General features: G+C 38.5%; 1 protein-coding gene across 1 annotated transcript in view; it reads right to left on the bottom strand.

Annotated features, from left to right (window-relative positions):
* Positions 1-1097: 1097 nt before the first annotated feature.
* The window catches only part of LOC128636465 (olfactomedin-4-like), a 42001-nt gene continuing 15384 nt past the window's right edge, over positions 1098-27714 (bottom strand). The window contains 5 exon segments of the mRNA XM_053689480.1: positions 1098-1534; positions 1537-1899; positions 7627-7774; positions 7945-8174; positions 21290-21419. Coding sequence (XP_053545455.1) covers positions 1098-1534; positions 1537-1899; positions 7627-7774; positions 7945-8174; positions 21290-21419 — 1308 coding nt within the window.

The following is a 27714-nucleotide window of genomic DNA, read 5'->3' as shown; positions in this document are numbered from 1 at the left end:
GTAAGCATTACTTTAATCTTTACTTCATTCTCATATTGGATACACTATGTTGTGAATTTCTTTTTTTTACAGGGACACTTTTTAGGATACCATAGGAGCAGCTGACAGGTGCTAGGATCCATTCAGCTACTTCAGCAACCACACTCAGGAATTTGGATCTGTCAAAGTAACTAACATTGGAAGGAATCAATTTCCTCACTTTCACCTTGCTTTTCATCACCCATTTTTTTCCATTTTTTAGTTTTGATTGACTTATTTTTGTTCTTCACTAACATTTGTTGATCAACTTTTTGAACACTCTTTTGGATTATATTTTATATTTTATTATTTTTTATTTTTTATGTTATTGCATATTGTGTATTTTATTTTTTATGTTATTGCATATTGTGTATTTTATTTAATTATATCTTAACCTCACTGGATTAAGTAGCTAGCATTTTTATATCCATTTGCACTCACTCACTATTTGATTGTATCTATACAATTATTTTGCTACCCCCTTTTTTTGCACTGCAGTGCATTTTTCTATTTTTTGGAACACTATTTTTGTAACACTAATTTTGAACACTATTGTTTGTATTATTGTTTATTAGTTTTTTGCTTGATGCACTTGCTACAGTTGTACTTAGGCTAATTCTGTTTTATCAGTATACACTCTTATTCTGGTGTACCACTCACACTGATCACCTGTTATTACCTCTGTTTTTATTGTAATTATCAGCTTTGGCCCTTTGAGCCGCTTCTGTAAGATATTCCTGTATTTGTAATTTTATTTATATGTGCTTTTTACATTTTTTAAATATAGTCTTTTATTACTGATGCTTTTTAACATGGTTCATTAAATAATCTTCTTTTATCTCTCTGTGAGTATATTTATCCCTTGGCCTCTTGTTGGCGCTGTATTCACTTCTTACTACTTTATTAGAAACTAACTCATGTATATTACAAAAATGCTTCTATTCAAAACTGAAATGCATCCATGTTGATTGCAATTTTGGCTGCAATGTCCCTTTAACTTTTGTAATATAATTAAATTTAATTAACTTTTATTCTTGCCATTTAACATATCAAATCACATAGTATGGAAAACAGCAATGTTAGGCAAAGGTTTCCTCATCTGGTACAGGTCCAAAGATGACATCATAGTAGACCTGGTAACCATCAGTGAACATATAAAGCTTGTGGTCATTGGGGTTATATGACAGACTTTGTACATTCTCCATTATCTTGTCCATAAAAATACTAAGCTTTCCTTCCTTTCCTGTCTTGGTGTCATACATGTAGAAGATTTCCTCTTTCCTTGTGTTGATGGCTCTTGTAGCATAGAGGACACCACACACCATAAAGGCATTGCTTGCACTAGGCTTGTACTGTGAAGTAACCCAGGTCTTCTCCACTTCTAAAGAATTAGAGTTAAGTTTACTGATAACAAAGTTACCAGAATTTTCTTCTGTGGAGTAAATGACCCACAAAGCATTTCCATCACTGTCTAGGTCCATGTCTTGATATGTTGATGATGAGTAGGAAAATCCACTGCCTGTGGAAGGGTTTGCCGTTCTATGGTGTTATTCTCCATGCTAAGTTTACAGATATCCCTGGAATAGTAACAGTTGTAGTACAGGGAGTGATTGTAGAGAATCATCCCGGCTCCAGTACCTGAGCTAGAGATTGACTTACTTATAGGATGCTTGTAGAGCAGAAGATCATCATAGTTGGAATACAAGCGCATACTACTGAAGTATTGATTGTAGTCTAATAGAGCCACCCAGTGTACATTCTGATTGGCGCCCAAAAATGAGTCTTTTCCCCAACCTCCATTTTTGCTGCTGAATCCATTATAGTTCAACTGAACTACAAATGGTTTGCTGATGTTCAGTATACCGCCATGATCACAGGTACCTGAAAAGACCAACAATATAGAAACAAATTATACCTAGATCTTGGCAAAACTCTTCATCATACAATATCTGCCTAGGGTCCCCTGCATTACTTGTATATTTGGTAAATATTTAGGGTGACCATATTGCCGCTTTAAAAAAGGGACACATAAAATACATATGTTAAGGTTCTTATAATGGAACATTATTCAAAACATTTCTTTAAACAGCCCTGACATATGTATTTTTCATATGTGTCCCATTTTAAGCGGCATATGGTCACCTTTGAATAATGCAGCATTGTAGTTTATTTTGTGAGCTAGAAATCCAATTGCCTATTTCAGTTAATCATAGGGTAAATGATATATGTGTTATCCAGTTACATTCGTCTAGATTACGAGTTGTGCGTTAGGCTTAAAAAGCAGCGTTAAGAGGTCCTAACACTGCTTTTTAATGCCAGCTGGTATTACGAGTCTTGAAGGTACAGGCTCACCGCTCACTTTTTTGGCCAGACTTGGAAATACCACAAATCCACTTACGTAAATAGCGTATCCTATTTTTTCAATGGGACTTGCATAGCGCCGGTATTACGAGTCTGCCAAAAAGTGAGTGGTAGACCCTCTCCTGTCAAGACTGGTACCGCATTTTAAAGTCAGTAGTTAAGGTAGAAAAAATTCTATTGGCTGATGCAATCAGCCAATAGGATTGAAGTTTAATCCTATTGGCTGATCCAATCAGCCAATAGGATTGAGCTGGCATTCTATTGGCCGTTCCAATCAGCCAATAGAATGCCAGCTCAATCCTATTGGCTGATTGCATCAGCCAATAGGATTTTTTCTACCTTAATTCCGATTGGCTAATAGAATTCTATCAGCCAATCGGAATTGAAGGGACGCCATCTTGGATGATGCAATTTAAAGGAACCATTATTCAGTGTTACCCGTCGGATGAAGAGGATGCTCCGCGTCGGATGTCTTGAAGATGGACCTGCTCTGCGCTGGATGGATGAAGATAGAAGATGCCGTCTGGATGAAGACTTCTGCCCTCGTCTGGAGGACCACTTCGCCCGGCTTGGATGAAGACTTCTCCCAGCTTCGTTGAGGACTTCGGCCCGGTTGGATGAAGACTTCTCCCGGTAAGGTGATCTTCAAGGGGTTAGTGTTAGGTTTTTTAAGGGGGTATTGGGTGGGTTTTAGAGTAGGGTTGGTTGTGTGGGTGGTGGGTTTTAATGTTGGGGGGGATTTGTAATTTTTGTTACAGGTAAAATAGCTGATTACTTTGGGGCAGTGCCCCGCAAAAGGCCCTTTTAAGGGATATTTGTAATTTAGTGTAGGGTAGGGCTTTTTATTTTGGAGGGGCTTTTTTATTTTGTTAGGGGGATTAGATTAGGTGTAATTAGTTTAAAAATCTTGTAATTTGTTTATTATTTTCTGTAATTTAGTGTTTGTTTCTTTTGGTACTTTAGCTAATTTTATTTAATTATATTTAATTGTATTTAATTTAGGGAATTAATTTAATTATAGTGTAGTATTAGGTGTAATTGTAACTTAGGTTAGGTTTTATTTTACAGGTACTTTTGTATTTATTTTAGCTAGGTAGTTATTAAATAGTTAATAACTATTTAGTAACTATTCTACCTAGTTAAAATAAATACAAACTTGCCTGTAAAATAAAAATAAATCCTAAAATAGCTACAATGTAACTATTAGTTATATTGTAGCTAGCTTAGGGTTTATTTTATAGGTAAGTATTTAGTTTTAAATAGGAATAATTTAGTTAATGATAGGAATATTTATTTTGATTTCTTTTAATTATATTAAGGTTAGGGGTTGTTAGGTTTAGGGTTAGACTTAGGTTTAGCGGTTAATAACTTTAATATAGTGGCGGCGACGTTGGGGGCGGCAGATTAGGGGTTAATAAATGTAGGTAGGTGGCAGCAATGTTAGGGCCAGCAGATTAGGGGTTAATAATATTTAACTTATGTTTGCGAGGCGGGAGTGTGGCAGTTTAGGGGTTAATATGTTTATTATAATGGCGGCGACGTTGGGGGCGGCAGATTAGGGGTTAATAAGTGTAGGTAGGTGGCGGCGACACTGGGGGCAGCAGAGTAGGGGTTAATAAATATAATGTAGGTGGCGGTGATGTCGGGGGCAGCAGATTAGGGATTAATAAATGTAAGATTAGGGGTGTTTAGACTCGGGGTTCATGTTAGGGTGTTAGGTGTAGACATAACTTTTATTTCCCCATAGGGATCAATGGGGCTGCGTTAAAGTGTCAGTAAACCTTAAAAATAATGTTATATAATTCTGCACATAGTGCAGAATTATATAACATTATATTAGCGCAAACATAAATCATAATTTCCCCTTTGAATTTTTTAAAAAAACTTCTGTTTTACAGACCCGCTCTCTGTGATCGTCTGAGCGGGTCTGTTTTTTTCAAACAGAGCATCAGGCCAGCTGTATAGTCACAGCCCTGCCCGACCGCGCCATAGCACTAAGTGCAGCTCACTCCTGCTCTGTCAGACAGCAGGAGCGGGTCTGTAAAACGGCAGTTTTTTTAAAAAATTCAAAGGGGAAATTATGATTTATAATGTTTGCGCTAATATAATGTTATATAATTCTGCACTATATGCAGAATTATATAACATTATTTTTAAGGTTTACTGTCCCTTTAAGGAGTTTTATGCTGCTTTTTTGCAGGTGTTAGACTTTTTTTCAGCTGGCTCTCCCTGTTGATTCCCATGGAGAAATCGTGCATGAGCACGTTACACCAGCTCACCGCTGACTTAAGCAGCGCTGGTATTGGAGTGAGATTTGGAGCAAAATTTTGCTCAACACTCACGTCTTGTCTTTTAACGACGAGTTTCTGAAAACTCGTAATACCAGCGCTGTAGGTAAGTGAAAGGTGAGGGAAAACTGCTCGTTAGCACCGCACAGCCTCTAACGCAAAACTCGTAATCTAGCCGATTGTTTGTTTAGAACTGGATTTATACATCTTGCACACAGGTTAATTTGATGGTCCTTGATTTTGAAGTGTGCTTTTACCCAGTAATGTCACTACTAAATAGCGCATTCACTATTTCTTAGGAACTGACCATACATTCTCCCCCCAGAGTTTTTGATTTGATATACTGTAAAAAATACATAATGACATAGATTAAAGAGCAGTGAAGTCAAACTTTTACTTTCATGATTCAGATAAAGCATACAATTTTAAAAAAACTTTCCAATTTACTTATATTATCAAATGTTCTTTTTTCTTTTATTCTTCTTTGTTAAAGACTAAAACTAGGTAGGCTAATAGGAGCTTAGGGGCGTACAAGTTTCTATAGCAGCCTATGGCAGTCGTGTTTGCAGCTACAGTATGTATAAAATTGCTAAACAATGTGCCAGATGGCTTCCTGAGATTGTCTAGGATTACTCTTTCAAAAAGCATAACAAGTGAACTAACCTAAAATTAATCATAATAAATAATAAAAAACATAAGTTTCTTTAATGAAAAACCTTAGTGTTGAAACTAATATCTTGCTGAAAAAAAATACCACTCAAAAATTGTGAGATTCATAACAATTTGTATCTGCCCCTTAGGGTACATATGTTGATATCGCACAGTTTCCCAGGTAATGAATTCCTCGCTTCTGGAAGCCGCAGGAACTTCAAAGAATCAGCTGAAGTTCAAACTGATTTTGTATGTACCCTCTGGTGCTACAATCTTAGACCTCCCAAATGTTCTGGATCTTTAGGAATTGTCATGTGTTTTCCCCACCCACTTTACCAAAAGCAGCTTCTACAGTCAAAGCAAATATCCAGGTTTCCACCCACTAAATGCCTTTATTCCACAAGCTCCACCCATGACACACCCCAGACCTTCCATGACACTCTTTGTCCCTCCCGTTGTGGTCCTGTCTATAAAACACTGGTGGGCTACCACCCACAAGTCTCCTCACTTCCCTGTCCTGGAAAACTTACAGGAAATATTGGAAGCTATGAAATTGTGCAGATTTTATAAGCTTCCTGCTTTGAATGATAAAACCATTAGATACACTACATGTGGGGCCTTTACTTTGTTTTGTTTTATCTACAGTGTGATAATTCTACATCAGTATTCCAACCCATCATAAAAACACCTTTTAAATTATTTTTTAAGGATTTTGGATCTTTAATTTTGAAAAGTTTGAAACTCTGAGAAAACTATTTTTGTTTAGCTAAGTTTAATACATGTGATCTTTTTTGGGGGGTTAAAGTAATGATAAACTCACTATGTGAAAGAGATTTAGAAAAAAAAACTGTTTACCTGGGAACCACCCTGCCGGGTTAAAACTTTCTCACTCTTTAGCAAGGGGAAACATACTTACTCATTGATCTATAAAGCTCTGCTGGACTCAGATAGTAGTAAATATATGAAAACTATAATAGAGGGGTGGCACAAAGAAATGTTAATTATTTTTACATCAGAGGAGATGGGTAATAGTCTTAGTTACTCATGACTCATACTTTAGAGAATCTCAAGTTAAATGAATCCATAGATTCTATGCCACCCCAAAAAATGTTAGTAAATGGTCCAAATGCAAAAATTAATGCATTAAGTGGTAATGGTTAAACCCAGCTCTAAAACACTATCTTTGGGATTGCCCAAAGAATAGACAATTATGAGTTAAAATAAGTTTTTGGATTTCGAAATTATTAAATATAAGAGTACAACTGAAGTTCGGCAATATTTTACGTTTAACGGACAAACCAGTAAAGAGAGGGAAAGCCCTGTTTCTTGCAGTGGTAATCCTAATAACTAGGAAATGTATTTTGAAAGCTTGGCTTACTCCTAATATTCCTAGGGGTAGATTTTCTATGCTGCGAATGCAGCTGTTTCCGTGCGAGCCTTTAGGCTCGCTGGAAACAAAAGTTAAGAAGCAGTACCTTAACTTATCCTCCACCTCTGAGGTGGCAGACAGCAATCATCCTGATTGGATACGATCAGGATGATTAACACCCCCTGATAGCATCCGATTGGCCGCGAATGTGCAGGGGGCAGCATTTCACAAGCATTTCACCAGAAATGCTTGTGCAACGTTAAATGCCAACAGCGTATGCTGTCGGCATTTAGCCATGTTGGGCGGACATGATCCGCTACAGCAGATCATGTCAATCCGACATTTAATAAATCTACCCCCTACTGTTAAAGAGAGTCACATTGCTTTAAGAAATCAAGTAATTATCGAGATATTTTAAGTTCTCTACGAAAAGGACTTAAGAATAAAGAAATTTGTAGATAAATGGGCAGGTTTATTAAGTCACTAGAAATCCCTGTGCAGAAGCAAATTATCTTACCTTTACTGAGTGGCTCATTAGATCAAATAACGTGGGGTCAAGATCTATAATTAAAATATTTTTTTAGAGAAAAAGAGTAAAAGCTAGTTGATGATCAGCTGTAACCTATAAGAAGGAGGGGATCTTTAAGGCTAGATGGCTAGACAGTAATAATATCAGATCAATTGGGTTAAACTACTGGAGGTCACAAAGGGTTGAAGTAGAAGCATCTATTGAAATTAAAGGCTTAAGCTGTTGAGTACATATTGATGTTTTGTAAGAAGAAGTTTGTGCCAACCAGAATGCTGGACAAAAGGGTTTGAATGTAGCTGATTTATGGTGTATATTTCATAAATGTTTATGGTATTTAATTGTAATTAACTGATATTAATATTGTAACTTTAAAAAACGAATAAAAGGCAAAATAAAGATTTTAAACTGACCATAGCCAACTGGAGCGTAAACACCTATATTATTAGTCTTGCAGTCGTTCAGTCTTTTCCGTAGCTCAGCCATTTCACGACGTACTGCCAACACATTGTTCTTGTCATATTTCTCCAGCTGTCTCACCATTGTAGAAATATTATAGATCTGTAGAAATGTATTCAATAAATCAACCATTAAAGAGGAAGAATAATATCCATGTTGCTTCATAATGCACAGCTAACTAGTACAAGTAAGAAATTAATGATATTTAGGTTTGCTTATTCAAGTAAATTATCTTATAGGATTACAGAGTATAGTTAGATCATCTACATTACCTCCATATGCAGAGAATTGACCTTGGCATTAGACCCATTGAAAGACTCTTTCAGTTCTGCTACCATAGATTCCATTTCTTTCAACTCCTCTTTCAGCAGCTCAAAGTCTAGCTCTGTGTATGATACACCACCCATTTCCATCAACTCCACTTTCCTGGTCAGGTTCTTTAGTTTCTCCACACAAAAGGTTAAAGTGGTATCAAAATGTTGTACCTGAGTACACAAAAATGCTCCACGTCAAATCTCATTGGAAATAAAAACAAAATATCAACTTGTGAGCAAACTTTTTATAAAAGATGGCAACATTTTAAGATGTATTAATGGGGTATATTTATCATTAAGTGGGCGGACATGATTTGCTGCACATCGATAAATGCAGACAGCATACGCTTTCGGCATTTATCAATGCACAAGCATTTATAGTGAAATGCTTGTGCAGTTCCGCCTCCTGCACATTCGTGGCCAATTGGCCGCTAGCAGGGGGTGTCAAGCAACCCGATCGTATCCGATCATGCTGATTGCTGTCCGCCACCTTAGTGGCGGACGAGTTAAGGAGCAGTGGACTTATGACCGCTGCTTCTTAATTCCTGATTCCGGCGAGCCTGAAGATTCGCATGGAACAAGCTGGTTGGCAGCTTAATAAATCGGCCCCATGGAGTTTATGAAAGTGTTTCAGATGATGCCAAATTAAATAATAATAATTTAAAGAGATTAATAGTGGATTTGAAATGATACAAAACAAGAATTTTTGATGGTTTACTAAACTGTTATAACTGATTTGTAAGAAGGTTAGAAACTACTTTATCCCTATAATCCTATTATATAAAAGGCCAAGTGTGTTTGTCCGAAGCTGTCATGCGCACACACCTGGCCTTACTTGACAATCCATGCTGGTGTTTGCAGCGAAAGTGGGCTTGGCCGAATGTGAGCGTGGGCGTGGCCTGGTGGGAGTGTGGACGTGACCGGGCATGGTCGGGCGTGGCAGGGGGCGTGGCCGGGCACAGTTGGCGCGACAGAGAGAGGAGAGAAATAGAAAGTGAAGGGGAGAGACAAAAAGAGATAGGAAAAAGGGAAGTGCAGAAGAGAAGGGGGAGAGAGAGCAAAACAGAGGGGAAAGAGCAAAAGAGAGGGGAAAGAGCAGAATAGAGGGAAGAGAGAGCAATAGAGAGGGGGGAGAGAGAAAAAGAGAGGGGGGAGATAGAGCAAAAGAGAGGGGGAGAGAGAGCAAAAGAGGGGGGGGGGAGAGAGAGCAAAAGAGAGGGGGGGAGAGAGAGCAAAAGAGAGGGGGGGAGAGAGAGCAAAAGAGAGTGGGGGAGAGAGAGCAAAAGAGAGTGAGGGAGAGAGAGCAATAGAGAGGGGGAGAGAGAGAGCAAAAGAGAGGGATGGAGAGATAGAGCAAAAGACAGGGGAGAGAGAGAGCAAAAGAGAGGGGAGAGAGAGAGCAAAAGAGAGGGGGAGAGAGAGCAAAAGAGGGGGGGAGAGAGAAAGCAAGGGGTGGGACCACTGTACTGCAAAAAATGGCCCGTGTGAACGGGCTTTAGGACTAGTACTATACAAAAAAAAACAGAGGTTTGATATCATCATTAAAAAAAAAAACAGAAGTTATAGCATCCGCAAATAAATATAATATATCATATGTAAATCGAAAACAAAAAAAATAGTAATTTGATCTTCAAAAATAAAAACATTTTGATAAACTCTTCAAAATATAATAATAATAATAATAATAATAAGATGAAGTAGCGAATATAGAGGTAAATTCCATTTTTTCCAATATTCATGTTTGAAATTTGATAAATGTGATCAGACTTTTTTTTAAATTAAAATAATCAAACATAGACAGGGTAATAATTACCGGGATATTTGATCACTATTTCCTACAATGGTGGCACTGTTAACGATAATGGCTGTCAGTCACAGGAAACGAAAATGAGTGGCTAGCGTTATTGGAGTTCATGTATGAAGCAACTGTTTGTGGTTTAAGTTGTTTTTTTTATAAAAAATATTTTTAATGTCTAGTTATTAATCAATTAAATATTATTAATGTGTAGGTATACACTGATACGGATATATGTAATGATCACTCAACTGTTATGATACTTTTTTGTGTGATTTTACATATAATTGATGATGATGATGACATATTTTGTATCTTTTTTAAATTATGCCATTCAATCGTCAACAAAAAGGGCTGTCACCATTGTTGACATGGGCAGCGCCATTTATTTTTTTGGGGATAAGAGCATAACCAGATTTTAGAAAACACATATCGGGAGCTGAAAAACAGGTGATAAACAAGATTAGAATCACCCTCATAATCACCCTCATAATTTTAAAAATAAACAAAAACAATTAATACAAAATAAAATAAAAACTTGATATAAACTTCAAAAAGTAACAAAAACAAACAATATACAAGTTGTTATATAATCCTTTCCAGGCATACCAGTTTTCATGGAGTTTCAAATTCTAAACTTTTTTAATTCATTTAAACACTTCCCCATATCTCATTTATTTTTATTTATTTTTTATTTTTTTTTATTTTATTTTTTTTGAATGGTGCATATTTTTTTTATTGATGATCAGTCTAAGTCAATAGTGTGAGAAGCATTAAACACCATTTACTAAATGTCACAATGTATTCACACAAAAGAAAAGCTGGAGGATAATGAGCTTCTGTATGTTTAAAAAAAAAAATTATAAAAAAATTGTAGTTTAACTGAAGAACTAAGTGTAAAGTTTTAGTTTAATGAGCACTGCCATGTTGTAACCTAGGTTTAAAGTGTTCTCTCCAGACGGTTAGAGACCATCATAAATTATGCGATGAGCCTCACATGCTTTAGTGTCCCTTTTTAAAGGTAAAGCTATTTGGAAGTGCACCTATGGTTTATGGCAGTGATTTGCAACCTTTTTTTTTTTTTTTTTTTTTTTAAAGTTTAATTTTTTTTATTGAGGAAAAAACAAAAGTTTACAAGCATTAAATCAGGCTATTATTTCCATAATTACATATTACGCAATAAACACATGGAACCTAGATGGAAAATACACACAAATACAACCTACTGCATAGGTATCACCTGTATGCTGTAACAAAGCATAATACATTCTAATCCTCTGTTTTATATCTCCATATTACAAAACAGACTTCATCTGGCAGATACAGAACATAAAAACAGACAGTTGAAGGCTATATCTCATTTATTTTACTGTTCAATTTGTGCCAAAAAACACCCCATGGGCCGATTTATAAAGGGCCGAATCACCCCTGTTTCCGCGCCAGCCTTCAGGTTCGCCGGAAACAGCAGTTATGAAGCAGCGGTCTTAAGACCGCTGCTCCTTAACTGGTCTCTTGCCTCTGAGGCTGTGGACATCAATCTGCCCGATCCTATACGATTGGGTTGATTGACTCCCCTGCTAGTGGCTGATTGGCAGCAAATCTGCAGGGGATGGGATTGCACAAGCAGTTCACCAGAACTGCTTGTGCACTGTTAAATGCCGACAGCGTATGCTGTCGGCAATCAGCGATGTCTGGCGGACATGATATGATACATCGTATCATGTCCACCAGACATTGGTAAATCGGCCCCCATGTATCTTGCATTTCAGTCACCAGATGCCAATATATCAGAAAACACTTTTCTTAACAGCTTTTTTAAATTCATTAGTGTTGAGCCATTTTTTATTTATTTTTAAGAAATACACTTTTTAACTATAAAGCTTGTACAAACATGTAAACATTGTCATTTATAATTACAATCAAGTTTAAAGATGTTCATTAAGATGTTAATTGTCAAATAAATAAAAATAATATAATAGATTAATAGATAATAGATTCATTGCAAATGTTATAAATTAATATTGTTGGTTAAAGAAACAGTAAAGTCAAAATTAAACTTTCATGATTCGGATAGAGCAGGCAATTTTAAAAAACTTTCCAATTTATTTCTGTTATCAAATGTGTTTTGTTCTATTGGTATCTTTTATTAAAAAGTAAAACTAGGTAGGCTCATACGAGCTCAGGAGTGTGCACGTGTCTTTAGTACTCATTGGGGCCGGAAACACGGGGCATCAAGCTCCATACGGAGCTTGATAAATAGGCCCCTATGGCTGCATTGTTCTGCAACATTGTATAACAAAGCTACAAATAATGTTGCAAAACACTGCTGCCATAGAGTACTAAAGGAATATGTATTTAACCCCCTTAAAGGGACATTCAACACTGCCCACAACATTAATCTATGTTTCAAAACTAAATAAAACGATCAAGCTGCAAGGTGCCCCCTTTCTCTTACTTACCGCCTTCACTGTTGAATCGTCATTGTTATCTTCCAAATTGGTGTCCTAATATGTCTTCCTAACTCCCCCCACCGTGACGTCTTCGCCTTCTTTCTCAAACTAGCAGCCAATGAGAGCCCATTCCCCGGACTGAAATCCAAGCGCGTTCACGGCCGTTAGCGCATGCGCAATATACTAGGAACACTAAAAGCGGAACCAAAATAATCGAAGTTGTTTCTGTTACGCTGATATTACTTACAGCACTCTATTACGTTGTGTTAGGTAATAACACTATCCGCATCAACAAATTAGTTTGCCGGAACGGAAACAACTTGGGTTATTATGGTTCCGCTTTTAATGTTCCTATTGTATCGCGCATGCGCTAATGCCCGTGAACGCGCTGGGATTGAAGTAGGAGAAATGAGATAGAAGTGCCGGCTAGTTTGAAGAAGACGAGCTGTACGTCACAGTGGGGGGAGTTAAGCAGCCATATTAGGAGACACATTTTGAAGTTATCAATGAGGATTGAACAGTGAAGGCAGTAAGTAAGAGAAAGGGGGAACGTTGAAGCTTGCTCTTTATACTTAGTTTAGAAACATAGGTTATTGTTGTGGGCAGTGTTGAATGTCCCTTTAATGACGTTCACTGCTAGACATAATACAAGTGTGATGTGCAGCAGCATTTAGCGGCCTTCTAATTACCAAAAAGCAAAGCCAAAGCCATATATGTCTGCTATTTCTGAACAAAGGGGATCCCAGAGAAGTGTTTACAACCATGTCTGCCATAATTGCACAAGCTGTTTGTAAATGATTTCAGTGAGAAACCTAAAATTGTGAAAAATGTAACTTTTTTTTTTTTATTTGATCGCATTTGGCGGTGAAATGGTGGCATGAAATATACCAAAATGGGCCTAGATCAATACTTTGGGTTGTCTACTACACTACACTAAAGCTAAAATTAACCCTAGAAGCTCCCTACATGCTCCCTAATTAACCCCTTCACTGCTGGGCATAATACACGTGTGGCGCGCAGTGGCATTTAGCGGCCTTCTAATTACCAAAAAGCAACGCCAAAGCCATATATGTCTGCTATTTCTGAACAAAGAGGATCCCAGAGAACCATTTACAACCATTTGTGCCATAATTGCGCAAGCAGTGAGAAACCTAAAGATTGTGAAAAAGTGAACAAAGTGAATGGGCCTAGATCAATACTTTGGGTTGTCTACTACACTACACTAAAGCTAAAATTAACCCTACAAGCTCCCTAATTAACCCCTGCACTGCTGGGCATAATACACGTGTGGTGCGCAGCGGCATTTAGCGGCCTTCTAATTACCAAAAAGCAACGCCAAAGCCATATATGTCTGCTATTTCTGAACAAAGGGGATCCCATAGAAGCATTTACAACCATGTGTGCCATAATTGCACAAGCTATTTGTAAATAATTTCAGTGAGAAACCTAAAATTGTGAAAAATGTAACATTTTTTTTTTATTTGATCGCATTTGGCGGTGATATGGTGGCATGAAATATACCAAAATGGGCCTAGATCAGTACTTTGGGTTGTCTACTACACTACACTAAAGCTAAAATTAACCCTAGAAGCTCCCTACATGCTCCCTAATTAACCCCTTCACTGCTGGGCATAATACACGTGTGGTGCGCAGTGGCATTTAGCGGCCTTCTAATTACCAAAAAGCAATGCCAAAGCCATATATGTCTGCTATTTCTGAACAAAGAGGATCCCAGAGAACCATTTACAACCATTTGTGCCATAATTGCGCAAGCAGTGAGAAACCTAAAGATTGTGAAAAAATTTGTGAAAAAGTGAACAAAGTGAACACATTTTTTTTATTTGATCGCATTTGGCGGTGAAATGGTGGCATGAAATATACCAAAATGGGCCTAGATCAATACTTTGGGTTGTCTTCTAAAACAAAATATATACAAGTCAAGGAATATTCAGGGATTCCTGAAAGATATCAGTGTTCCAATGTAACTATCGGTAATTTTGAAAAAAAGTGGTTTGGAAATAGCAAAGTGCTTCTTGTACTTATTGCCCTATAACTTACAAAAAAAACAAAGAACATGTAAACATTGGGTATTTCTAAACTCAGGACAAAATCTAGAAACTATTTAGCATGGGTGTTTTTTGATGGTTGTAGATGTGTAACAGATTTTGGGGGTCAAAGTTAGAAAAAGTGTGTTTTTTTCCATTTTTTCCTAATATTTTATAAAAAAAATTATAGCAAATTATAAGATATGATGAAAATAATGGTATCGTTAGAAAGTCCATTTAATGGCGAGAAAAACGGTATATAATGTGTTTGGGTACAGTAAATGAGTAAGAGGAAAATTACAGCTAAACACAAACACTGCAAAAATGTAAAAATAGCCTTGATCCCAAACAGACAGAAAATGGAAAAGTGCTGTGGTCATTAAGGGGTTAACATAAAAAGGACATTTCTCCTGTTAAGTGTGGTCAGTCCACGGGTCATCATTACTTCTGGGATATTATCTCCTCCCCTACAGGAAGTGCAAGAGGATTCACCCAGCAGAGCTGCTATATAGCTCCTCCCCTCTACGTCACCCCCAGTCATTCTCTTGCACCGAACAAATAGATAGGATGTGTGAGAGGACTGTGGTGATTTAATTAGTTTATTACCTTCAATCAAAAGTTTGTTATTTTATAATAGCACCGGAGTGTGTTATTCATTCTCTGGTAGAATTTGAAGAAGAATCTACCGGAGTTTTTTCTATGATTTTAGCCGGAGTAGTTAAGATCATATTGCTGTTTCTCGGCCATCTGAGGAGAGGTAAACTTCAGATCAGGGGACAGCGGGCAGATTAATCTGCAAAGAGGTATGTAGCAGTTTGTTATTTTCTGACATGGAATTGATGAGAAAATCCTGCCATACCGTTATAATGTAAACTCAGCCTTAAATGCAGTAGATGTAGCTGGTATCAGGCTGTCATGTATGTATATTTTACACTTCAGTATTCTGGGAATGGTACTTCACTGGATTTATACTGTATGCATAAACTTAACCTAATTTGCAGGGACTTGCAATAGGTTTTAAATAACAATTAATTTATTGAGGTTAAACGTTTTTTTGCTGGCATGTAAAAACGTTTATTTCTCTGAGGTACTGGGTGAAAAAAAAATGTTTTGGGCACTATTTTTTCCACTTGGCAATAGTTTTTGTTTAAATTAAAGCGGTTCACTGATCTCTCTCACTGTTATGTGTGAGGGGGAGGGGCCATTTTTGGCGCTTTTACTACGCATCAAAAAACTCAGTCAGAGGTTCATTTTCTTCCTGCATGATCCGGTTCATCTCTACAGAACTCAGGGATCTCCAAAGCCTTTTTTTGAGGGAGGTAATCATCACAGCAGAGCTGTGAAGATTATAGTTGACTGTGATAAAAAACGTTTATTTGTGTATTTTTTTTCTGCTGCCTGGGTTAGTTATCCTTTGCTAATGGGAACAATCCTTTGCTAAAATTGTATATTTCTGACAAAGATTGATGCTATAACTTAATTATTTTCAACTGTCATAATTTTTTTCTGTGCTTCTTATAGGCACAGTTCGTTTTCATATTATTGTAAATTACTTGAAAAAGCATTTCCAAGTTGCTAGTTAATTGCTAGTGTGTTAAACATGTCTGATTCAGAGGAAGATACGTGTGCTATATGTGCTAATGCCAAAGTGGAGCCCAATAGAAGTTTATGTACTAACTGTATTGATGCTACTTTAAATAAAAGTCAATCTGTACAAATTGAACATATTTCACCAGACAACGAGGGGAGAGTTATGCCGACTAACTCGCCTCACGTGTCAGTACCTGCATCTCCCGCTCGGGAGGTGCGTGATATTGTAGCGCCGAGTACATCTGGGCGGCCATTTCAAATCACATTACAGGATATGGCTACTGTTATGACTGAAGTTTTGGCTAAATTACCAGAACTTAGAGGCAAGCGTGATCACTCTGGGGTGAGAACAGAGTGCGCTGATAATATTAGGGCCATGTCAGACACTGCGTCACAGGCGGCAGAACATGAGGACGGAGAACTTCATTCTGTGGGTGACGGTTCTGATCCAAATAGATTGGATTCAGATATTTCAAATTTTAAATTTAAGCTGGAAAACCTCCGTGTATTACTAGGGGAGGTGTTAGCGGCTCTGAATGATTGTAACACAGTTGCAATACCAGAGAAAATGTGTAGGTTGGATAAATATTTTGCGGTACCGGCGAGTACTGATGTTTTTCCTATACCTAAGAGACTTACTGAAATTGTTACTAAGGAGTGGGATAGGCCCGGTGTGCCGTTCTCACCCCCTCTGATATTTAGAAAAATGTTTCCAATAGACGCCACCACACGGAACTTATGGCAAACGGTCCCTAAGGTGGAGGGAGCAGTTTCTACTTTATCTAAGCGTACCACTATCCCGGTGGAGGATAGCTGTGCCTTTTCAGATCCAATGGATAAAAAATTAGAGGGTTACCTTAAGAAAATGTTTGTTCAACAAGGTTTTATATTGCAACCTCTTGCATGTATTGCGCCTGTCACGGCTGCAGCAGCATTTTGGTTTGAGTCTCTGGAAGAGACACTTCAATCATCTACACTAGATGAGATTACAGACAAACTTAAAGCCCTTAAGTTAGCTAACTCATTTATTTCAGATGCCGTAGTACATTTAACTAAACTTACGGCTAAGAATTCCGGATTTGCCATTCAGGCACGCAGAGCACTGTGGCTAAAATCCTGGTCAGCTGATGTTACTTCTAAATCTAAATTGCTTAATATACCTTTCAAAGGGCAAACCTTATTCAGGCCCGGGTTGAAGGAGATTATCGCTGACATTACAGGAGGTAAAGGCCATGCCCTGCCTCAGGACAAAGCCAAACCTAGGGCTAGACAGTCTAATTTTCGTTCCTTTCGTAATTTCAAAGCAGGAACAGCATCAACCTCCTCTGCACCAAAACAGGAAGGAGCTGTTGCTCGCTACAGACAAGGCTGGAAACCTAACCAGTCCTGGAACAAGGGCAAGCAGGCCAGGAAACCTGCTGCTGCCCCTAAGACAGCATGAATCGAGGGCCCCCGATCCGGGACCGGATCTAGTAGGGGGCAGACTTTCTCTCTTCGCCCAGGCTTGGGCAAGAGATGTTCAGGATCCCTGGGCGTTAGAGATCATATCTCAGGGATACCTTCTGGACTTCAAATCCTCTCCCCCAAGAGGGAGATTTCATCTGTCAAGGTTATCAACAAACCAAATAAAGAAAGAAGCGTTCCTACGCTGCGTACAAGATCTTTTATTAATGGGAGTGATCCATCCAGTTCCGCGGTCGGAACAAGGACAAGGGTTTTACTCAAATCTGTTTGTAGTTCCCAAAAAAGAGGGAACTTTCAGGCCAATCTTGGATTTAAAGATCCTAAACAAATTCCTAAGAGTTCCATCGTTCAAGATGGAAACGATTCGAACAATTTTGCCCATGATCCAAGAGGGTCAGTACATGACCACAGTGGATTTAAAGGATGCTTACCTTCACATACCAATTCACAGAAATCATTACCGGTATCTAAGGTTTGCCTTTCTAGACAGGCATTACCAGTTTGTAGCTCTTCCATTCGGACTGGCTACGGCTCCAAGAATCTTCACAAAGGTTCTGGGTACTCTTCTGGCGGTACTAAGACCGCGAGGAATTTCGGTAGCTCCGTACCTAGACGACATTCTGATACAAGCTTCAAGCTTTCAAACTGCCAAGTCTCATACAGAGTTAGTACTGGCATTTCTAAGGTCGCATGGATGGAAGGTGAACGAAAAGAAGAGTTCTCTCTTTCCACTCACAAGAGTTCCCTTCTTGGGGACTCTGATAGATTCTGTAGAAATGAAGATTTACCTGACAGAAGACAGGTTAACAAAGCTTCAAAATGCATGCCGTGTCCTTCATTCCATTCAACACCCGTCAGTAGCTCAATGCATGGAGGTGATCGGCTTAATGGTAGCGGCAATGGACGTAGTACCTTTTGCACGCCTACATCTCAGACCGCTGCAATTGTGCATGCTAAGTCAGTGGAATGGGGATTACTCAGATTTGTCCCCCACTCTGAATCTGAATCAAGAGACCAGAAATTCTCTTCTATGGTGGCTTTATCGGCCACACCTGTCCAGGGGGATGCCATTCAGCAGGCCAGACTGGACAATTGTAACAACAGACGCCAGCCTACTAGGTTGGGGCGCTGTCTGGAATTCTCTGAAGGCTCAGGGACTATGGAATCAGGAGGAGAGTCTCCTTCCAATAAACATTCTGGAATTGAGAGCAGTTCTCAATGCCCTTCTGGCTTGGCCCCAGTTAACAACTCGGGGGTTCATCAGGTTTCAGTCGGACAACATCACGACTGTAGCTTACATCAACCATCAGGGAGGGACAAGAAGCTCCCTAGCAATGATGGAAGTATCAAAGATAATTCGCTGGGCAGAGTCTCACTCTTGCCACCTGTCTGCAATCCACATCCCGGGAGTGGAGAACTGGGAGGCGGATTTCTTAAGTCGTCAGACTTTTCATCCGGGGGAGTGGGAACTTCATCCGGAGGTCTTTGCCCAGATACTTCGACGTTGGGGCAAACCAGAGATAGATCTCATGGCGTCTCGTCAGAACGCCAAGCTTCCTCGCTACGGGTCCAGATCCAGGGATCCGGGAGCGGTTCTGATAGATGCTTTGACAGCACCTTGGACCTTCGGGATGGCTTATGTGTTTCCACCCTTCCCGATGCTTCCTCGATTGATTGCCAGAATCAAACAGGAGAGAGCATCAGTGATTCTAATAGCACCTGCATGGCCACGCAGGACTTGGTATGCAGATCTAGTGGACATGTCATCCTGTCCGCCTTGGTCTCTACCTCTGAAACAGGACCTTCTGATCCAGGGTCCATTCAAACATCAAAATCTAACTTCTCTGAAGCTGACTGCTTGGAAATTGAACGCTTGATTTTATCAAAACGTGGGTTTTCTGAGCCAGTTATTGATACCTTAATTCAGGCTAGGAAGCCTGTTACCAGAAGGATTTACCATAAAATATGGCGTAAATACTTATATTGGTGCGAATCCAAGAGTTACTCATGGAGTAAGGTTAGGATTCCAAGGATATTGTCTTTTCTACAAGAAGGTTTAGAAAAGGGGTTATCCGCTAGTTCTTTAAAGGGACAGATTTCAGCTCTGTCCATTCTTTTACACAAACGTCTGTCAGAAGTTCCGGACGTTCAAGCTTTTTGTCAGGCTTTAGCTAGGATCAAGCCTGTGTTTAAAACTGTTGCTCCGCCATGGAGTTTGAACTTAGTTCTTAATGTTTTACAGGGTGTTCCGTTTGAACCCCTTCATTCCATTGATATCAAGTTGTTATCTTGGAAAGTTCTGTTTTTAATGGCTATTTCCTCGGCTCGAAGAGTCTCTGAGTTATCCGCCTTACATTGTGATTCTCCTTATCTGATTTTTCATTCAGACAAGGTAGTTCTGCGTACTAAACCTGGGTTCCTACCTAAGGTGGTCACTAACAGGAATATCAATCAAGAGATTGTTGTTCCATCTTTGTGTCCTAATCCTTCCTCGAAGAAGGAACGTCTGCTACACAATCTAGATGTAGTCCGTGCCCTGAAATTTTATCTACAGGCAACTAAGGAGTTTCGTCAAACGTCTTCCCTGTTTGTCGTTTATTCTGGCCAGAGGAGAGGTCAAAAAGCTTCGGCTACCTCTCTCTCTTTTTGGCTTCGTAGCATAATACGATTAGCCTATGAGACTGCTGGACAGCAGCCTCCTGAAAGAATTACAGCTCATTCTACTAGAGCTGTGGCTTCCACTTGGGCCTTTAAGAATGAGGCTTCTGTTGAACAGATTTGCAAGGCTGCAACTTGGTCTTCTCTTCATACTTTTTCCAAATTTTACAAATTTGACACTTTTGCTTCTTCGGAGGCTGTTTTTGGGAGAAAGGTTCTTCAGGCAGTGGTTCCCTCCGTATAAAGAGCCTGCCTGTCCCTCCCGTCATCCGTGTACTTTTGCTTTGGTATTGGTATCCCAGAAGTAATGATGACCCGTGGACTGACCACACTTAACAGGAGAAAACAAAATTTATGCTTACCTGATAAATTCATTTCTCCTGTAGTGTGGTCAGTCCACGGCCCGCCCTGTTTTTTTTTTTTTGGCAGGCTAAAAAATTTTTTGGATTATACTCCAGTCACCACTACACCCTTGGGTTTCTCCTTTCTCGTTGGTCCTTTGGTCGAATGACTGGAGGTGACGTAGAGGGGAGGAGCTATATAGCAGCTCTGCTGGGTGAATCCTCTTGCACTTCCTGTAGGGGAGGAGATAATATCCCAGAAGTAATGATGACCCGTGGACTGACCACACTACAGGAGAAATGAATTTATCAGGTAAGCATAAATTTTGTTTTTCTGCTATATGAACAACATTGGAATACACTTTGGAATCATAAATGAGCAAGGTCATATTTAAGTTGAGTACAGGTTTCATCTATGTTAATTGAGCATTTGCAAAAATAATAAAATGTGTGAGCAGCCAAGATCTGACACTTAAAGAAATATGAAACAGTATTGCTCCTTTAGTAAAATCAAATATGCTAAAACTAATTAAACATAAAAAATTAAATTGTGTAAAAAGCAGCAAACAACTTACTTGTTTTCTTGAAATATGAGCATTTAGAATTTCTCATTGTAGCCCCTTTAGGTTTATTTGTTTTGCTTATTGAATGCACAGACAAGAAGCCACTGGTCAGCACAGTGCACACAAGCAGACATTGTTTTGTTTGTGCATTAAGCTGGTCAGTGACTTCTACTGTCCTGATACTCACAGTCCTTGAACAGAATAAAACAGACACATATGTACAACATACAGAAGTGCACAATAGCCAGTATGTCACAGAGAAGACAATAACAAGCACAGCAAAGAAGCAGTAATAGGCTTGACTCTGCACTCATAAACAGACCAAACGTTCATAATGTAATACCCCTACTCAACCCTAGCCTCTTGACGAATCTGTGCTTGATAAAGGTGTCTTGACATACCTTGATGTTCATGTTATAGCTGGCTGATTCCAGGCTCTCTATCCGATCTGCTGGAAAAGTTGTATCTGGAATGATCATAGAGCACTGACAGACTCCTTTCTCATTAAGGGATCCTGTAACAGTCTCCTGAGAAATTGAAAGATGAGAATATATACTTTGACAGAAAGACATCTCAACTAAACACCATGTCCCAACTGAGCTACCATGTCACAACTGAACCACAGTGTCCCAACTAAACCACCACATCACAGGTTAGCCACCACGTCACGTTAACCACCATGTCACAACTCATCCACAAGTTCTCACCATTAGTGATCAGATTTTAACACACAACTTCCCTCCATTCTCTTTTCATCTTTCTATCTCCCCTTTTGTCACTCTTATGGCGCCTGTCCCCTTTTATTTTTCTTAAATTTGTCTCTCTCTTCCCTTCTTTTCTCTCTCTCACATCCTCCTATCCTTCCTCTCCCTCTCACCTCTTCCTCCTTTCTCTAAGTTATGTCATCTCTCACATTCCCCTCTCCCTAGTTTTACTTCCCACTCCAGCTACTTCCTTTTTTCACCCACCTCTCTTTTACATTCACCCTTTTTTTCTCACATCCATTTCTCTTTCTCCTCCCTCTTTTTTCTCCACTTAAAAGGATATTAAATACTCCTTTATTTTGTGTAAAAATGTGCTTCCTGTGGGGGACAAAAACCAAATTCTGTAACCTGCAAAATGGTTTAGGCAATTAGCAGCATTTTGTTTTTTGTCCTCTTTAGAGAATGAAAGGCAAAGCACCATTTTTATACTAAAAAAAGAGGTGTTTAATATCTCTTTTAATGTATATAGCCTCCTATAGAAATTACCCTTGTTGTTTGGACATGGCAGAATCCTATGTAGAGAACTAGTAGGACCAACATCTTGCTCTTCTCTTTAAACAAGCATATGTTAAACCGTTTATATACATTCATCAGTTCAGGAAGTTTACTATCAAGCCACTATCTCTTCCTTTTACGCAAATTTGTTCTTAGCCCTCCTAATACACGCTGGCATAAAATAATTAACTGGCACAATGCAACAGCTGAATACTTGCCAAGTGGACACGTGTCATTTCTATAATCCACCTAACCATAAGAATTAGTGGCTAATGACAAACATACAGTTTGCATAACTAGTCATTTGGTCAAGTCAACAATAAATTCATGTAAATGACCTTACAAGATGATTCTGGGTGTATCGAATTCTGCACAAGTCGAAGTAGAGACTGAGGCTGGCTGCACCCCCCTTTCAGGAAAGTTGTTTATTATTGTATCAATTATTTTTATTTCTGTTACTTGTTGCTTTCTCCTATTAACTCCTTCGGGACGGACCCAATCGTCCAAGTTCTGATCATAAAGAAAAACAAGAATAATAATGATCATGATCGTCACTGTGATCATGTGCTTCAAAAATGATGCTGATTGGCTCCTGGGGTACTGCCTGTGCTGCTAGGCACGTCCCCCAGTCAGATCAACAGAAGAGGGAATTAACCTTGAAAAAGCCTTCATGACAAAACACATTGGTTTGCTATACCGCTACTGTGCTGTCATGTGATTTAGTTATTTATATACTCTAACAACAGTAACATAGGGGTTGAGGTCTGGAGTGAGATGCATAAACAGCAGAGATGGATCAACACTGACAGAAGAACATAGAGGAGCTACAGTAGCAGTTAGACACCTTTAATCCTAAATGCTGTAGATACAAGAAGGTATTTGGAAATTTTGAGCAGCACTCCAAGTATTCCCTAAAAGCGAAAAACTTTTCCAGCGAAAAACTATTCCAGCATAATTAAAAATTGATACAGGAGGATAAAGTCAACATCTTACGCGTTTCACATAAGTTATCAGCGCTTAATCATAGATTACAACATCAAGCCCTCTTTTAACCCATAAACCACCAAATACAAAGAAACACACCATGTTCTCCAAAAAGCACATGTTGATGTAGCAAATATATATATATATATATATATATATATGCATACAGAGAGAAGCACACTCACAGGAATGAACAACCAGCTCAATACCATTGTTAGCCTGTTCTATGGCGATTTGCCACCTGGGTGCAACTTCTTTTAGCCCAGTAATGCTTTTCACAGAGTAGAACTTTCCTGTAGTATATCAGTCTGATCCCCCTATTACGGTCAGTAATTCCTCTCTGAACAAGGAACACAGCAACCCCAGACGATCGTTTCGGCCTTAATTGGGCCTCGTCAGTGAGGTGTAGCCATATTCCTCTAAGCACACTGAGCAAGGAGTCCACATCTGTGTGTGTATATATTTATATATAAATATAATATATATATATATATATATATATATATATATATATATATATATATATATATATATATATATATATATATATATAGTGTGTGCGTATGTATGTATAAAAAATAAGCAAAAGAGTAAAAACATATTCTGAGTAGTTATCTATTGGCATAAAGCCAACGTAAACTTTAACATAAATCACGCATATGTAATTATAACAATGAAAACAATACAGAAGAAAATACATATATACTGGACCATTTCATACATCAATTTCATCTTATTTAAACTAGATAAATCTAGTCTACAAAATGACTAATGTCCCAAATATTATTTATTATCCAAAATAATTATTTTGTAGTGCCTGATTAAATAAACTTTTCTGCTCAGACAAGATGATATAACATGATCCTACAGCACTGCAGGATCCCTATTGCAATTCTAAAAAGGCATTATCTTTTTTTTTGTATGTGAAGGAGAGGCAAGCCCAGTGCAGTATAGCATTGCATGACATGACAGTTCTGCTGCATTTACACTTTCTGCTTTGCATTTTATATTACTTTACACTTCAGATTAAGTTGTATTACATTTACATTTTGCACTTTCTATTTTGTATACAGTAGTGTATTTAGGATTGTAGTTATACAAATTCTGATTATGCTTGCTCAGTTTCACTGCTAGAAATTAGGCTTATACTTTCTATATTTATGTTTATCTTTTACAAATTATATTGCACTTTGTATTTCTATATTTATGTGTATCTAGTTACATTGTATCTAGCTTAGGGTTTATTTTTATTTTACAGGCAAGTTTGTATTTATTTTAACTAGGTAGAATAATTACTAAATAGTTATTAACTATTTACTAACTACCTAGTTAAAATAAATACAAATTGACCTGTAAAATAAAACCTAACCTGTCTTACACTAACACCTAACCTAACCCTACAATTAAATAAATTCCCTAAATTAAATACAATTAACTAAATTCAAAACAATTAGCTAAATTACAGAAAAAACAAACATTAAATTACAGAAAATAAAAACCAAATGACAAGATCTTTAAACTAATTGCACCTAATCTAATAGCCCTATCAAAATAAAAAAAGCCCACCCAAAATAAAAAAAACCCTAGCCTAAACTAAACTACCATTGCCCCAAAGAAATCAGCTCTTTTACCTGTAAAAAAAATACAAACAACCCCCCCAACAGTAAAACCCCACCACACACACAACCAACCCCCCAAATAAAACCCTAACTAAAAAAACATAAGCTCCCCATTGCCCTGAAAAGGGCATTTGGATGGGCATTGCCCTTAAAATGGCATTTAGCTCTATTGCGGCCCAAAGCCCTAACCTAAAAATAAAACCCACCCAATACACCCTTAAAAAATCCTAACACTAACCCTTGAAGATCCCCTTACCGGGAGAACTCTTCATCCAAGCGGCAAGATGTCCTCAACGAAGCCGGCAGAAGGGATGGCGTCCCTTAGATTCTTATTGGCTGATATAATTCTATCAGCCAATCGGAATTAAGGTTGAAAAAATCCTATTGGCTGATGCAATCAGCCAATAGGATTGAACTTCAATCCTATTGGCTGATCCAATCAGCCAATAGGCTTGAGCTTGCATTTTATTGGCCGTTCCAGTCAGCCTGTCACATAAAGGTACCTTCATTCGTCGGGTAGTCGTCGTTGGAAGAGGATGCTCCACGCCGGATGTCTTGAAGATGGAGCCGCTCTGCGTCGGAAGGATGAAGATAGAAGATGCCGTCTGGGTGAAGACTTCTGCCCGTCTGGAGGACCACTTCTGCTGGCTTTGTTGAGGACATCTTGCCGCCTGGATGAAGACTTCTCCCGGTAAGTGGATCTTCGGGGGTTAGTGTTAGGATTTTTTAAGGGTGTATTGGGTGGGTTTTATTTTTAGGTTAGGGCTTTGGGCCGCAATACAGGGAGTGCAGAATTATTAGGCAAATTAGTATTTTGACCACATCATCCTCTTTATGCATGTTGTCTTACTCCAAGCTGTATAGGCTCGAAAGCCTACTACCAATTAAGCATATTAGGTGATGTGCATCTCTGTAATGAGAAGGGGTGTGGTCTAATGACATCAACACCCTATATCAGGTGTGCATAATTATTAGGCAACTTCCTTTCCTTTGGCAAAATGGGTCAAAAGAAGGACTTGACAGGCTCAGAAAATCAAAAATAGTGAGATATCTTGCAGAGGGATGCAGCACTCTTAAAATTGCAAAGCTTCTGAAGCGTGATTATCGAACAATCAAGCGTTTCATTCAAAATAGTCAACAGGGTCGCAAGAAGCGTGTGGAAAAACCAAGGCGCAAAATAACTGCCCATGAACTGAGAAAAGTCAAGCGTGCAGCTGCCAAGATGCCACTTGCCACCAGTTTGGCCATATTTCAGAGCTGCAACATCACTGGAGTGCCCAAAAGCACAAGGTGTGCAATACTCAGAGACATGGCCAAGGTAAGAAAGGCTGAAAGACGACCACCACTGAACAAGACACACAAGCTGAAACGTCAAGACTGGGCCAAGAAATATCTCAAGACTGATTTTTCTAAGGTTTTATGGACTGATGAAATGAGAGTGAGTCTTGATGGGCCAGATGGATGGGCCCGTGGCTAGATTGGTAAAGCGCAGAGAGCTCCAGTCCGACTCAGACGCCAGCAAGGTGGAGGTGGAGTACTGGTTTGGGCTGGTATCATCAAAGATGAGCTTGTGGGCCCTTTTCGGGTTGAGGATGGAGTCAAGCTCAACTCCCAGTCCTACTGCCAGTTTCTGGAAGACACCTTCTTCAAGCAGTGGTACAGGAAGAAGTCTGCATCCTTCAAGAAAAACATGATTTTCATGCAGGACAATGCTCCATCACACGCGTCCAAGTACTCCACAGCGTGGCTGGCAAGAAAGGGTATAAAAGAAGAAAATCTAATGACATGGCCTCCTTGTTCACCTGATCTGAACCCCATTGAGAACCTGTGGTCCATCATCAAATGTGAGATTTACAAGGAGGGAAAACAGTACACCTCTCTGAACAGTGTCTGGGAGGCTGTGGTTGCTGCTGCACGCAATGTTGATGGTGAACAGATCAAAACACTGACAGAATCCATGGATGGCAGGCTTTTGAGTGTCCTTGCAAAGAAAGGTGGCTATATTGGTCACTGATTTGTTTTTGTTTTGTTTTTGAATGTCAGAAATGTATATTTGTGAATGTTGAGATGTTATATTGGTTTCACTGGTAAAAATAAATAATTGAAATGGGTATATATTTGTTTTTTGTTAAGTTGCCTAATAATTATGCACAGTAATAGTCACCTGCACACACAGATATCCCCCTAAAATAGCTATAACTAAAAACAAACTAAAAACTACTTCCAAAACTATTCAGCTTTGATATTAATGAGTTTTTTGGGTTCATTGAGAACATGGTTGTTGTTCAATAATAAAATTAATCCCCAAAAATACAACTTGCCTAATAATTCTGCACTCCCTGTAGAGCTAAATGCCCATTTAAGGACAATACCCATCCAAATGCCCTTTTCAGGGCAATGGGGAGCTTAGGTTTTTTTAGTTATGGTTTTATTTGGGGGGTTGGTTGTGTGGGTGGTGGGTTTTACTGTTGGGGGGGTTGTTTGTATTTTTTTTTTTTACAGGTAAAAGAGCTGATTTCTTTGGAGCAATGCTTCGCAAAAGGCGCTTTTAAGGGCTATTGGTAGTTTAGGCTAGGGTTTTTTAATTTTTGGTGGGCTTTTTTTTATTTTGATAGGGCTATTAGATTAGGTGTAATTTGTTTAAAGATATTGTATGTTGTTTGTTTTTTTTCTGTAATTTAGTGGGGTTTTTTTTTTTTTTTTTTGTAATTTAGCTAATTGGTTTGAATTTAGTTAATTGTATTTAATTTAGGGAATTTATTTAATTGTAGGGTTAGGTTAGGTGTTAGTGTAAGAAAGGTTAGGTTTTATTTTACAGGTCAATTTGTATTTATTTTACCTTGGTAGTTATTAAATAGTTAATAACTATTTAGTAACTATTCTACCTAGTTAAAATAAATACAAACTTGTCTGTAAAATAAAAATAAACCCTAAGCTAGCTACAATGTAACTATTAGTTC

The sequence above is a fragment of the Bombina bombina genome, chromosome 7, assembly GCF_027579735.1.
Source record: "Bombina bombina isolate aBomBom1 chromosome 7, aBomBom1.pri, whole genome shotgun sequence".
Lineage (NCBI taxonomy): Eukaryota > Metazoa > Chordata > Amphibia > Anura > Bombinatoridae > Bombina > Bombina bombina.
This window is presented reverse-complemented; position numbering and strand designations above follow the sequence as displayed.